The following is a 14010-nucleotide window of genomic DNA, read 5'->3' as shown; positions in this document are numbered from 1 at the left end:
AAATAAGACAGTTCAGCATAGGGCTGTGTAGAGAATGCAAAAAAGAAATACCCTTCTTGTAAGTAAACAATGTAGGAAAAGATTCCAATTACAGTACAACAAAAAAGATATGCTTAAAAAAAGGTTTAAATAAAGGAAAAGACATTTCTTGTTCTTAGACTCAATGATATGTTGAAAGAAATATGTCAATTCTCTCCTTAAATTTTGTAAATTTAACCTGATTCCAAGCAAAATATGAAACGGATTTTATTGGAAACTAATAATTCTAAATTTTATATGAAAAATAAAGGAGAGTAGTCTGGAAAATTCTGAAGTGAGGAACAATGAGTGGGAACAAGTACTACAAGATATTAAAATACACTCTAGTGCTACAGAAGGTAAAATAGTTTAGCAGTGTAGTATTAATAGATCAAGTAGGGGAGAAGAGAGATGAAAAGGAAATGGAAATACAGGTGCTTTTCTACACATATGAAAAGATGTTCCACGTCTTATACATAATGAGAGAAAAATAACATAAAAAAGTATAATGACATACCATTTTTTTCACTTTCCCAGGAGAAAAAAATAAGACAGCTTGATGATAACACTGTAGTGGTGAGTTGGGATATGCTGCTGGCAAGAGTGTAATCTGCTAAGTCGCGATGGGGGCATTTTGGCAATAAAATGAAATAAAAAATGCATATGCCCTTTGACATATATCCTACAGATATACTTCCAAAAATGCTCACAAAAGAGATTATCTATGCGACGAGATTTCTACACTAAAGACTGGAAACAACCTCACGCTCACAGAGGAAGGTTTGGTTAGCTAAATTACCGTATACCTAAACAACAAAACACTGTGCAACTGACTTTTTTTTCTAGCAATAGTTTGAACATATTTTTGAGCCGTGCTGACACTAATTTCACATGTTATGTGTTATATTAGCAACAAAAACCATGCCCTAAACTTTAAGTAACAATGAAAGATACTCAAATAGTTGGGAGGGATATATGTGGAGGAAGGAGAACTCTACCTTCCAGCCTAACATCCATGATTCTAAACTCCTCCTTTAGACAATGAAAAGACAAAGTGTCCGTTACAAATATTAAAAAAAAATTTTTTTTGAAAGGAGTACTGAAACTATTTCATTGTTTAGAATGAAAGTAACATGAAAACAAATGACCCAGGATCTTGTTAAATGCAGACTCAATTAGGTGTGGATATGCTGTTTTATAAAATGAAGCTGTTCTAAATTTCAACATGAAATGATCTCTAAGATGCATTTCTGACTTTAAAAAGAAAAAGGAATATGCAAAACTAGTGTGGGCAGTATCTCACCATTTATGTAAAAAACAAAAAAGGGACGGAAATTACACACATGTGTATATTTCCACGGAATATCTCTGAAGGATCCGCAAGAAACTGACAACTGAGATTGCTCTTGGGGAGGAAGATAAAGGTGGCACAGGATCTTCTCTCTCTTTTTTTTAAACTTGTGTACAGATTTTTAAAAAATTAAACAATGTGCATGTATTACCTATTTTAAGAAACACAAAAAGATGTTCAACATCACCAATCATTAGGTAAATGTAAATCAAAACCTTACTGAGATACTACTTCACATCCATTAGGATAGCTATTATCTAAACGAACAAAGATAAAATGACAAGTGTTGACGAGCGGTGAAGATGTGGAGAAATCAGAACCCCTGTGCATCGCCGGTGGGAATGTAAAAATCGGAAAGCAGTATGTTGGTTCCTCAGAAAATTAAATTAGAATTACTGTATGATCCAGCAATTCAACTTCTGGGTGTATACCAAAAAAATTTGAAAGCAGAGACTTGAACAGATTTTTGTACATCCATGTTCACAGCAGCTTTAGTCACAACAACCAAAAGGTGGAAACAACCCAAGTGTCTACTGACAGATGAATGTATAAAACACATGTGGTATACAAAAGAACATTATTCAGCCTTAAAAAGGAAGGAAATTTGGACACAGGCTACAACATGGATGAACCTTGATGATATTATGCTAAGTGATGTCTGGAAATGGATGGTGGCGATGGCTGCACAACAATGTGAATGTAATGTCACTGGGCTGTACACTTAAAAATGGTTGAAACAGTAAATTTTATGTTGTGTATATTTTATCACAATTTTTAAAAAATGTAATGCACAGGGCTTCCCTGGTGGCGCAGTGGTTGAGAGTCCACCTGCCGATGCAGGGGACACGGGTTCGTGCCCCGGTCTGGGAAGATCCCACATGCCACCGAGCGGCTGGGCCCGTGAGCCATGGCAGCTGAGCCTGTGCTTTGCAACGGGGGAGGCCACAATAGTGAGAGGCCCGTGTATCGCAAAAAAAAAAAAAAAAAAAAAAAATGTAACGCACAAAGAGAAAATCTGAAGAGACCTATAGAAGGTAAAGAAATTGACTTAGTCATTTAAAAATCTTCCCAGAAAAGCCCAGGCCCAGATGGCTTCATTGATGAATTCTATCAAACATTTAAAGAGAAATACCAATTCTTCACACATACTCTTCTGGAATCTAGAGGAGAGAACATTTCCCAGCTCATTCTATGAGAACAATATTACTGATACGAAAGCCAGACAAAGACATCATAAGAACACTACAGACCAATTTCTCTCATGAATATATATATATATGCAAAAATCGTCAACAAAATATCAGCAAACTAAATCCAGCAATATCTACAAAGGATTCTACATCATGACTAACTGGGAATTATGCCTGGAATGCAAGATTGATTTAACATTAAAAATTCAACTAAGTTAATATACTATATTAATATAATAAGGGACAAAAACCATATGATCATCTCGATACACAAAGGAAAAGCATTCGATGAAATCCAAGACCCATTCATGATAAAAATGGTCAACAAACCAGGAACAGAAGGGAACATCATCAACTTGATAAAGGGCAACTATGAAAAACCTACAGCTCATACTGTATTCAGTGGTGAAAGACTGAATGCTTTCTCCTTAAGACTGGGAAGGGGAAAAAAGACTGGCACCATTGCTTGCACCACTTCTATTCAATGTTGTATTGGAGGTTCTAGCCAGTGTAATCATGAAAGACAAAGAAATGAAAACATGGAGAAATCAGAAATAAAAACTTATGTCCACACAATATTAATAGCCCCAAAGTGGAAACAATCCAGATGTCTATCAACTGGTACCTGGATAAACAAAATGTGACATATTCATATAGAATATTACTGAGCAATACATGCTACAACATGGATGAACCTCAAAAACACTATGCTAAATGAAAAGTCAGACACAGAAGACTGCATATTGCATGAATCAATTCATATGAAATGACCAGAAAGGGCAAATCTACAAGACAGAAGATAGATTAGTGGTTGCCTGGGCCTGGAGGTAGTTATGGGGATTGCTAATGGGCACAAGGGATCTTTCTGGAGTAACAAAAATATTCTAAAACTGGATTGTGGTGATTGTTGGATAACTGTAAATTTACGTATGAGTTTTGTGGTATGTTAATTATACCTCAATAAAGCTATTTAAAAAATGTAGAAAAAAGCAACAATTATAATAATATCATTTACATTATTAATACTACTTGTTTACCTGTATTTTCATACACTGAGAAAACATACGAGAAGGAAGACTTATTAAATTAGAACATCTAATTATGCCTTTCTCTATTTTACTGGAATAGAAAAATGCAGAAATATTGTATTTAAGAAAAGCCAATCTCTGCTTAGGCCATAAATCTGAAGAATAGATTATGCAAGGCCTTTTATTATTCACGTTCCCCCACCCCATTCATAAGCATGAGTGATGAAAAATAAACCGCACCTTAAGGGCAAAAAGGGTGTTAGTTTTACAATTCCTATTAAAGAATGGTTTTCTTGAACATCATCTATCTGATTATCTGTCCTTGAGAGAGCTAAAGTTCATTCAGCTGTGCTTTCAATAAATTAAAATGTTTTAGACCCTTAGGGCATTTCCTTCAGATATATATGGTCAATCAGGGGCAATTTAAACTTCCTGTTTCCTCACAGTAAAATTCCCACCACAGGCTGGGAATTTAGTCTTGATCACCGAGCCCCTTGGGGCTTTCAAGCTAACTCCTTTCTCCTACGGTCTTTCCTATTCCCCTTCATCTTCTGTTAGCATTCTTGCCTTTTCTCAGGATCTCCGCAAATTCTGACATCTGTCCTTCTGACTTAGCCCTTCCTGATATGCCAACTCTAGTTTCATCTCACCGATGACCCGTCATCCCTTTCCTTTCTGGGGGGCACGGAGGTCTCCTCTGCCATTTACACACACTTGACCCAGCTGCCTCTCCAATCTGCCGGACCCCATAATGCTTATAATAACAACTACTGCTCCCACGCATCAGCATTTTCAAAGCAACACCAGAGGTTCTTTAAAAAATTCCTTTTAAAGATTCTCACGGCACCACTTTTTTATCTGAAGAAATCTGCTCCTCTTTTTGGTACATTTTCCCACATCCATCCATCACTACTGTAAGGACCTTTTACTAAATATAGCCGAAGTCTAAGAGACAAGAGGGTGTGAGGATTGATGAAAGAAGATGGTTACATTAGTAAGACACATAGTAAGAGTAAAGAAACAGATGGCATCCCTGGCAAGAGTGGGGAAATGTATTCTCATACATGATTGGTACAATGGTAAACCAGTGGGCAAATTGGCCATGTCTGTTACAATTTTAAGAAGGCATCTTCTAGGATACAATTAAATACATTTTGAAGCATTATATTCAAAAACTACTTGAGCCAGGGCCCAACGATATCACCACATCAGAAAATTCACTGTAATATTGTTCGAACTGCACAGTATGCCCGCTGGACTTTACATTCCATAAAGGCAGAGCAAATCCGTTTTCTTCACTGGAATATGCCTAGTACCTTGGGTAATGCATAGCACAGAAGAGGCAGGTGTTCAGGAAGATTTGTTGAATGAATAAATTAATGATGATGACTGAAGAGCAGTTTACCCCTGGACCTCTGCTGGTATTCAGCAAGCCAGGAGAGAACTTTCCATTTGGAATGCTAGGTTTTACTGAGTTCTGTGGCCATGATGCATTCTTGGCCCTTGTCCTTCAAGTACACTTTGCGGATCATCAGAGCAAATGGCAGAGGGATTTGAGTTACCCAGAGTAAGCCAGTCACAAAACAAATGTGCTACTGCAGTTATAGGCAACAGCAATGCTGTCATGCTTGTTCTGTATGTCAGATTATATGTATTACATGCAAATATAAAATTTTCTTTTCAAGTCAACTGTTACTGAAAAAAACCTTGCTATATATTTTTTTTGCCTTAAGTATAAAAGATTTAATCTTCAGGGTAACCATTAGGACTTTGAAATGCCCAAGACTAAAATAGTCGGTTTTACCTGAGAGCTCTATTGAACAATGTCTGTGATTTGGCCTCATGTCACTTTTCAGAGTTTGAGGAAAGCATTCTAAAGGGAAAAAACCTATCACACTGAGGTGGTGATGATAAAACGTGACCTTTCTAAAACTTGAAATGATATTAAATCATAAAGACACACGAGGGCACTCTAATCAACCAGCAAAGAGAAACACAGAAAAGATAGTGAAATCAGGTTGACATTTTAACAATTGTACTGAAATAGGTGAATTAAGTCCTGGTAAAATTGCGAGTGTTTGTACTTTACAGCGAGAAATTTTCTGTTCCTGATCCAAAGCCTAAGAAGCCAAAAGGATTCTGCAAGTCTGAAAATTGCAGGAAGAATTCATCGCACTCAGATCCAAGGTGAGGATTAACCACACCCCTTTCTAATGATTTGTTAAATTGACCTTGGAGCAGGATTTGCCCCTTTCAAGCCAATATTTTCTTTATAATCTACAATTCCACTTGGTGCTTTACTTGTCCTCCGCTGGAAGCGGCCCATGGATCCACTGCTTTGCTCCATCTGTTCTCCTAAGAGACATGGTGAGTTCAGTTTGAGCCTCCCCGCCACCCCCCAAAGCCAGTAGTAATGAAACAGCATTTTCATAGAGGAGCATAGACCACCAAAGAATATACCTCAAGGCCTTCTTGAGGCTTTAAATTTGTAAATAAAACTACAGCATATAATTTCCTCCATCAAATTCAAAAAGTATAACGTAACAAGCGTTTAAGTGACCTTTCTTTCAGACCTTTAACAAGTGGGCCACAAGAACTGCAGATCCCTGGATTCTGAGGCAATCAGGCTCATTCACTAAGGATTGTCATTCAACTTTTTTTTTTTTGTGGTACACGGGCCTCTCCCGCTGCGGAGCACAGGCTCCGTACACGCAGGGTCAGCGGCCGTGGCTCACGGGCCCAGCCGCTCAGCGGCATGGGGGATCTTCCCAGACCGGGGCACGAACACGCGTCTCTTGCGTGTCCCCTGCATCGGCAGGCGGACTCTCAACCACTGCGCCACCAGGGACGGCCCTGTCATTCGTCTTAAAGGCACATTCAAATTTGTGCCTCGGCAAAATTACAAATACTTCCCTGTCATCGATCTTCGGGGTCAAATGTAATAGTTAGAATGGAAAGTATTAAAACTTTGAATGCCAAAGGTATACTGTGGTTGTATAATAAAATCTTTGTTGACTGAATAAACTAGAAGATTCTCTCCATCACTGGAACTATCTATAGGAAGTATGACACACGATGCATTCTTGAACTGCTTATCATTTTATTCACTTTAACCTTCATCTATTTTAATGACTAAATTCCTGGCCATAATGTTTCAAATTCAATTTCTGTCAATGTATTCGGTATTTTTTTTTTTTTTTTGTCTCATGGTCTTTTGTTAAAGACCCAGGTGAATTCTAGTTTCTACCCTTTGCTGAATTTGGCCATCAGGGTGCACCCAATTAGGCTCAATCTATACTAAAAGCAGAACATGCTCTAAAATGTGCTAATTTAGAGGACACGTTTCTAATTTTCCTGTTCCTTTCAAAATTATTCTGATTAACTGAAGGTGCCAATTAATTTTTCTTAGTTAAATAAAGCTGCCTGATATTATAGACAGTCATTAAAATCCTTTGAGCTGGTATCTCTCTAAGAAGGAGCTATCCAAGGATTACATTATATTGGCATCCAGTGTCTTCCTTTGGGTGTGTGAAAAGCCACCAAGACAGTGATGGGTAAGGTTAGAGAACTATAAATGGCATCACAGAGGCTAAATTGGGTAGTATAGACACCAACCTGGGCACTCAACTAGTATGCTCTGATATGGAGCCCTTTAGATGATCAAGGAAATCCCCAGAGTTTAGTTTTTTACCAATAATCTTTCTTAAGATCTTAATTCAGCCAAACTCAGATTTAAAGCTAATTTAGAAAATATCCTTGAATGAACTTTCTCTCAGTCTGCATTTTGGCTTCGTTTCTGTGAGAGATAACCCAGCATGTGCTGGTCCCTGTGCAAAGCACCAGAGTCCCTGCCCTCATTAAGCAACAGACTCTGGAGGAAGGAATCTTGGGTTTCAGATCCTGGGTCTACCACTCTTTTCATGTGTGTAACTTCGAGCCACTTCATCTCCTGAAGGCTCAGTTTTTCTTCTATAAAATGGGAACACTATCATCTAGATCAAAGGATAAAATGTGACACTAAATAGCAAGTACCTCCCTAGCACAACGCCTGGCACACGGTTAGTGCTCCATAAAAGGCAACAATCATTCTTTTTCACTCCAATGGTTATTGCTTATTGTAATGTTTTGACTTCACCCCTTAATCTTTTCTCAAGAATATTAACAGACCTTGACAATCTTTCAAGAATTATTTATTCAACTACTATTTAGTGGCATCACACAATGCGTCGGGCCCTGGGAATTCAAGAATCCACAAGATGGAGGACAGACATAAAACCAATAATTACAAGTGCCATAAAAAAGGAAGTGTGCCATGGAAGCACATAACAGGGGTACGTAATTCAAGGAAACCTTGAAGAAGTGCTATTTAAACAGAGATCTGAAATATATAAAGAAATAAGTCAGGCAAAAAAGAAGTGGAGGCAATGGAACAGATTTCAAGTCCCAGAGGCAAAAGAGAGTGGGGTGGGGGGCACTTCCCTGGTGGCACAGTGGCTAAGACCCCGCACTCCCAATGCAGGGGGCCCGGGTTCGATCCCTGGCCAGGGAACTAGATCCCTAGATCCCACATGCCACAACTAAAGATCCCACATGCTGCAACTAAGACCTGGTACAGCCGAAATTAATTAATTAATTAATTTAAAAAAAAGAGAGCAGGGGGAGTTCAAGGAACTGGAAGACCTGCAGTATAATTGGAATGAGGAGATCAAGGGAGAGGAGGGCTGGAGAAGTTGGGAGGACCAGGTAAGTCAAGAATTGTTAAGACTTTATCCTAAGGGCAAAGGAAGCTACTGAGGGGTTTTAGGGAACGCTGCAATTTCAAGCAACTTCTGGGACACCGGGTAGAGAATGGATTGGAGGGTGTTGAGACTGAGTGCAGGGAGACCAGTTAGAAGGCCTTGTTGAAATCCAAGTGTCAAGTGAAAAGAGCCCATACAAAGGGAGTATTAGTGGGACTGGAGAGACACAGACCAGTTCAAGAACTACAGAATCAACAAGATGTGGTCATAGATTGTACGTGGGATGGATATTTGGAGAAGCCATCATCTCCAAAACAAGAATGTGCTTGATAAAATGTATTTCTGTGTTTCATGATATAAATACAAAATATGGCTTACTACATATTTCTGATGCAGTACACAAAGTTAAAATTTTTAGGCCATGGAGGATTTATTCCAACTCTATGGGAGGCATGACACAAAAAAGAAGTCTAACTTACTGAGTGCTAATGTGCTAATGTTTTTGAAACCACTTTGCTGTGTTGAAAGATATTCTGCATTATAAATCATCAACTACCAAATGACTTTTAGTTATGTACTACGTGGATGACAAGTAAAGAGGGAGGGAGTATAGACAATACTTCCTCTTCCTCTGAGGCATTTTATGGTTCTTAAAAAATGTGAGTTTCTACTTTTTTCCACGTTTTCACATCTTTAAATAACATAAGCAGGAGGAGTTTATAAGCAAACCAAAGTATATGTAAACTAAACCCTAACTCTCTGATACCCTCAGCAAATGAGTTGTTATGGAAAAAAACTGTTTCCCACTTGCCTGCCTTTGCACCAAGCACACCAATTGTGATTTATTTTTTATTGAGGGAACATGGTATGTGTTTCAACCATTCTGGTGCCAAGTTCTGTTGCTTCTATAAACTGAACCCTCTTCAAGAAGGTCCTAGCCTACTCACCCTTCTTATCAGTTAAAGAGTCACCTTTCCAAGGAACTGTCTCACACTCCCCATGCACCCTCATTATCCTCTCAATCCCCAAACCCTGAACATGAACACAGGGAATTATAACTTTTTCATTACCTTTGTATCTTCTTCATTAGATTGCATGCTTCTTTACAGCAAGGGTGGTGACTTTCAATTCTGCATTTTTAAATGTTTCCTAAACTGACCCAGGAGCAAATTGTTACTCTGAAGGTTTACTGATCTGTGCCCTTCTCCTTACCTAAAACAGCTGTAGATAGAGACAGTTTTGGAGTTGAATCCACTTTTAATACTTTCTCTGACTTCTCAGAAAACAGCTGACACTGTGCAGAGTATATATGCCTGTAGCGTGTGTGTGTACGTACACGTGCACTTTGCTAAAGCATGCTCAAATAATTAAGAAAAGGAACCTTTTGTTTTTCTCCAAAAACTACAGAAAGTAAAGCCTGACAACACTTGGCTGCAGGAACATGAATTTTAAAAGGTTGAGAAACAGCATCTCACACCTGTTTCTCTACTCTAATTATGCTATTACTAATCCCATACAGTTGGAGTAAACTAGTTAAATCTGTGTGCACAGAGTAAAATGGCTCAAAACAAAGGTCTGAGCAGCTTTCCTATAAGCCAAATGTTTGAGTTTTGTGATGCAAAGACTTTTCCAGGTATTCTGGCATGCTCCATCTAACCTTGGCTCACGCAGTCCCTTACAGCTCTAGACTGGAACGCCTTAACACTTCTTCGCAGCCCATCTTACACAGGGTTTAAGATTCAAATCCTCCAAGATCACACCCTGACCTCGTCCTTCTCTTAAAAGCAAGGGCAGTTAGGAGTCTATAACGGAAAATTTAATAAGAGGTTACGCTCTGCCCAGTATTTTCTAAACTCTGTTCATATGTTAACCAAAGCCTTCTCAACAACCGTAGGAAGAAACGCTAATCAAGTGCCAATCTCGTGGAAAGAAATTAACCCATTATAACACTCACGTGGCAGCTGAGAAACAAATCAGACCTCATTAAGCCCAATGTTAGTTTGTATGTGAAGAAAGGTGACAGAGTCAATCTCTTATCTAACCAAAGGGATCCGCCAAGGAATGAATAAGACCAGGCAGTTACGGGGGGTCGGGAGTGGGATTCAAACTTCTCAGCAACAAACAGTAGCTTTCTTTAGTCCACCCCACTTTCTAGTCCCTGACACCCCTCCTCCGCGACGGTTCCCTTCCCAAGGTGGAAACGACGAAGTCCAAAAGGATATGCCCTCTGACCTAGTAGCGGAGACTCACCAGTTTCATATTGGACTTCTGGCTGTTCAATACCAGTCACTCCACTCCTCAGACCCAGAAAGCGTCTTCCGGTTCAATCTCCGCCACCGGCCGGCCGAGAGCATCGCGGGACATGCAGTCTTTCTTCCCTACGCCCCCCCGCTGCATCATGGGAAATGTAGTAATCTCTCCGTGCATCATGGGAATTGTGGTCGTCTTTCCTTTTCCTCCCTTTCCTCTCAGAATACCTCCTTCCGTCAGCTCAAATTCATCCCGGCCGCCAATTCATCCTCCCTCTCCACCCCAGCATGATATCATGTCCCCCTTCTGGGCCCGGGATCCATGGTATTCTGGGATGTGTAGTCCCTACGGCTTTGGCGCCCCTTTCCCCTCCTCCCTGTGGGAAGGCGAATGGGCGCGGTACTTGCCGGGAGCTGTAGTTCCCTGGGGCCTCCGGACGCCCGGTCCGGCGCCTTTACTCAAGGGAGGCAGGAACTACAACTCCCAGAGCCGCTAGGCGGCAGCAGGTGGGAGCGGGGCTGTTGATATCAATATGGCGGTTGTCAGCCAGACAAAGACAGTCAGTCTGATGTGATTGAGACAAGGGAGGTTTTCAGGGGGAGACTGGGAGATAGGGGCCTCCCCTCCCCCTTCTCCTCTTCCTGCGCCGGCCTCAACCCCTCCCCAGTCCCCTCCCGACGGGCGCCCCACGCGGAAGACACCCCTCCCCCTCCCGCTTTCCCCTCCTCCCTACCTCAGCCCTTCGTACCGGGACGTTGGGGAGGGGGCTGTGCCGGGCGGAGAGAACTCAGCAAGGATTCTGAGGTGAGTCGAGCGGTTTGGAAGCCGGACTACCTCAAGTCTCTTTCCTCACTTCTTTCTCTTCACTTTTTTTTTTTTTTGGAGGGGTTTGGGGGAGAAAGTGAGTGGGCTGGGGATGGGTCGCTTAAGCGGCCCGACTGAGTGGAGGGAGGAAGCGGGGGGCTTCCGACGGGGGCGACCGGGACGCAGGGTCTGGGGTGGGGCAGTTTGTGGGGGCGGTAATGGAAAGGCGTCGGTTGCTCCTCAACTCTTTCCTCCTGGTTGCCTCCCCGGTGGGCGGAAGGTTTGAATCCTGGAGGTGGGGTCTCTTGTTTGGAGTTTGGAAAACTGTGAGGGGAATTTGAGGTGTGTGGGTTTGTTTGGGGTGCAGACTGTGTTTGAAACTGGGTGACGTGTTTGGGTGATGTGTTCGCCTTGAATAAATGACTCCGGAGAGGAAGTTCGAGAGCCAGAGTCGGAGCTTTTAGCTGGGCCTGGGCGGAGAGGCGTGCGCGAGGTGCGGGTCCTGAACCTCTGGGCTGGCGACGCGGCGCAGGGTGGCCGCGGTGAGCGACTCGTTTGTGTCCCACCGCCCGCTCACACTCCTCCCCGCCTCCCGGGACGCCTCTCCACCCCGAACTCCGGGCAGGAGCCCTGGAGAGATGCGGGTGCGTGGAGATGGCTTTTTGCATCCTGAGGTCGGCAGATAGGTGGGAAAGGAAAAGTGTTCTTAATATTTTATTCCGGAACCGTGTTTTGGTTACACTGTTGGGGCTACTTTGAAAGGAGTCCTCCACCCACCCTCACCCCAAAACAGTAGGTGGAGGGATCTCTCTGTGGTCTTCGCGTTCAATAGATTAAACAGTACTTAAGATTCGGGGGCCTGGGGGTGGGGCTTCGGGAGTGCTGCCATGTGTACGCGCCTCTGTGTGTCTACTGAAGACACAGAATGACTGTTGTGTATCCTGAGATAGGGCGACTTATTGTCGTAGTAGGAAGAACTGTTGGAAATTGTTGGAGGTGCGGGGGGAGTAGCGGAAAGGCGCTGCTTGTATTTTTCTTATACCCCACCCTGTTCTGTCTCGCATTTGTCTGAAAGCTGGTATGGAAGAGAGAGGAAACACTGGGTGAGTGAAGAGGAGAATGCAGTTGGCATTAAAGATACTGTACTATGGAAAGTTGAATGGTGGTATAGAGTGGTTGCTGTTTTAATTTACCCTGGAGCTTTAAAAACCCTACGTATCATATAGGAGAGAGTGATGTGACTAGTTCATTTCTCTGGGATCCTGCAGGTATAGAAACCTCTGTCTTCTCTCTCTGCCTGCCCGCCCGCCCGCCTGCCCGCCTGCCCGCCTGCCCGTCCGCCTTCCTTCCCTCCTTCTTTCCTTTCTTTCTTGGCGTGGTACATTTCTCTTCCTGGATGGACATGCTGCCTCCTGTGCCTGTTTATTTAGTTTGTGCTACGTGGTTGTGCTTTTACTGGTTTTGTTGTAAAATGCATCATTCGATGAAAAGGACCTGCATTTGTTTTTATTTTGCATTTCTTCCACAGGTAATTATCACATCAAGGTCGCAGTGCTTTGCATTTAAACTTATTTTAAAATTGCACAACTAAGATAGATCTAGTTGAATTATGTGTATAAGTCAAGTTTGGCAAATTTGAATTCTGATTTTTTTTTTCTTCCGAGTTTCAATTGGAGTTATAAAGGAAAGAGAATTGCAACATCTCTTGTTTCTCACAGTCTTTAATATTTAAAAACATTACACCAGGAGATTTAAGATAATATAATTTGTACTTCTTTCGGTCTGAAATATAAGTTTTTCAATAACCATTCTTTTGTCACAGATTTTTAGTGTAATGGACTTTTAAATAACTAAAGGATTTGGCATAATTTCTCTTTTGACTGCTGAGAATTTAATGTATTTACATATTTAATGTATTTACATATTTACATATCTAAACTTATCAATTCTTGAACCTGTCAGTAAAGGACCTTAGATACCATAAAAACTGAAAGTCACATAGTGTGTAATTTTATGGTATGTTTTATAACCTTTGATTTGAAATTTCTGCAGTTGGTCATTCACACAGATAAGCTGTCTATAAACATGAGGTAGCATATATATTTAGATTGACCTGAATAGAAAAAAAAATTGATGTGTATTCTAAATCTCAAATTTAGAACATACAATATGTTGATATAAAGTTGAGGTTTCAGTTTGCTATAGACTAGGATTTCCAGAATTATTTGTTTTAACCTTCTATTTTAGCCTGAAATGTTACTTTGCAAAAACTGGAGAAAAATCCTGTGTAACTACATAATAGAGTGTTTTTCTGCTGAAAGATATTCTATTAGACATAGTGTTTTAAAATGTTCAATAATTATTTTAGAAATAAAAAAACTAAAATGTTTGTTAAGAGTTGGAAAAATAATAAAATATGAGAAGATTTTCTCTTCCACCCACCCTCACCTCAGATTTTCTTTTTGTTTGTTTTCCTCTACGGAAATGCAAAGTTACTTACTGGGAAAGGCGTTCATTAAACTTTTTCTGACTAGTGGTTTTGTTGAAACCAGATATATTCCTTGTATTCGATGGGATGGGGTGCTTCTGTTGCATTTTAGGTACCGAGCATTAAAATGTTGTAAAGCCTT

General features: G+C 40.9%; 2 protein-coding genes across 3 annotated transcripts in view; one reads left to right on the top strand and one right to left on the bottom strand.

Annotated features, from left to right (window-relative positions):
* Positions 1 to 10646, bottom strand: part of INTS9 (integrator complex subunit 9) — a 109892-nt gene extending 99246 nt beyond the window's left edge. The window contains exon 1 of the mRNA XM_065878755.1: positions 10577 to 10646. Within this exon, the coding sequence (XP_065734827.1) occupies positions 10577 to 10585 (9 nt within the window). The 5' untranslated portion in view covers positions 10586 to 10646. The remainder of the gene's footprint in view (positions 1 to 10576) is intronic.
* A 435-nt stretch (positions 10647 to 11081) lies between these two features.
* The window catches only part of HMBOX1 (homeobox containing 1), a 184203-nt gene continuing 181274 nt past the window's right edge, over positions 11082 to 14010 (top strand). The window contains exon 1 of one of the 2 annotated variants that reach the window (XM_065878865.1): positions 11082 to 11380. The gene's annotated coding sequence lies outside the window, so the exon portion shown is untranslated. The remainder of the gene's footprint in view (positions 11381 to 14010) is intronic. The other variant, XM_065878863.1, reaches the window with a different exon arrangement.

This window comes from Phocoena phocoena, chromosome 6 (genome assembly GCF_963924675.1).
Source record: "Phocoena phocoena chromosome 6, mPhoPho1.1, whole genome shotgun sequence".
NCBI lineage: Eukaryota > Metazoa > Chordata > Mammalia > Artiodactyla > Phocoenidae > Phocoena > Phocoena phocoena.
Note: the sequence above shows the minus strand (reverse complement) of the source record. Positions and strands in the feature narration are given on the sequence as shown.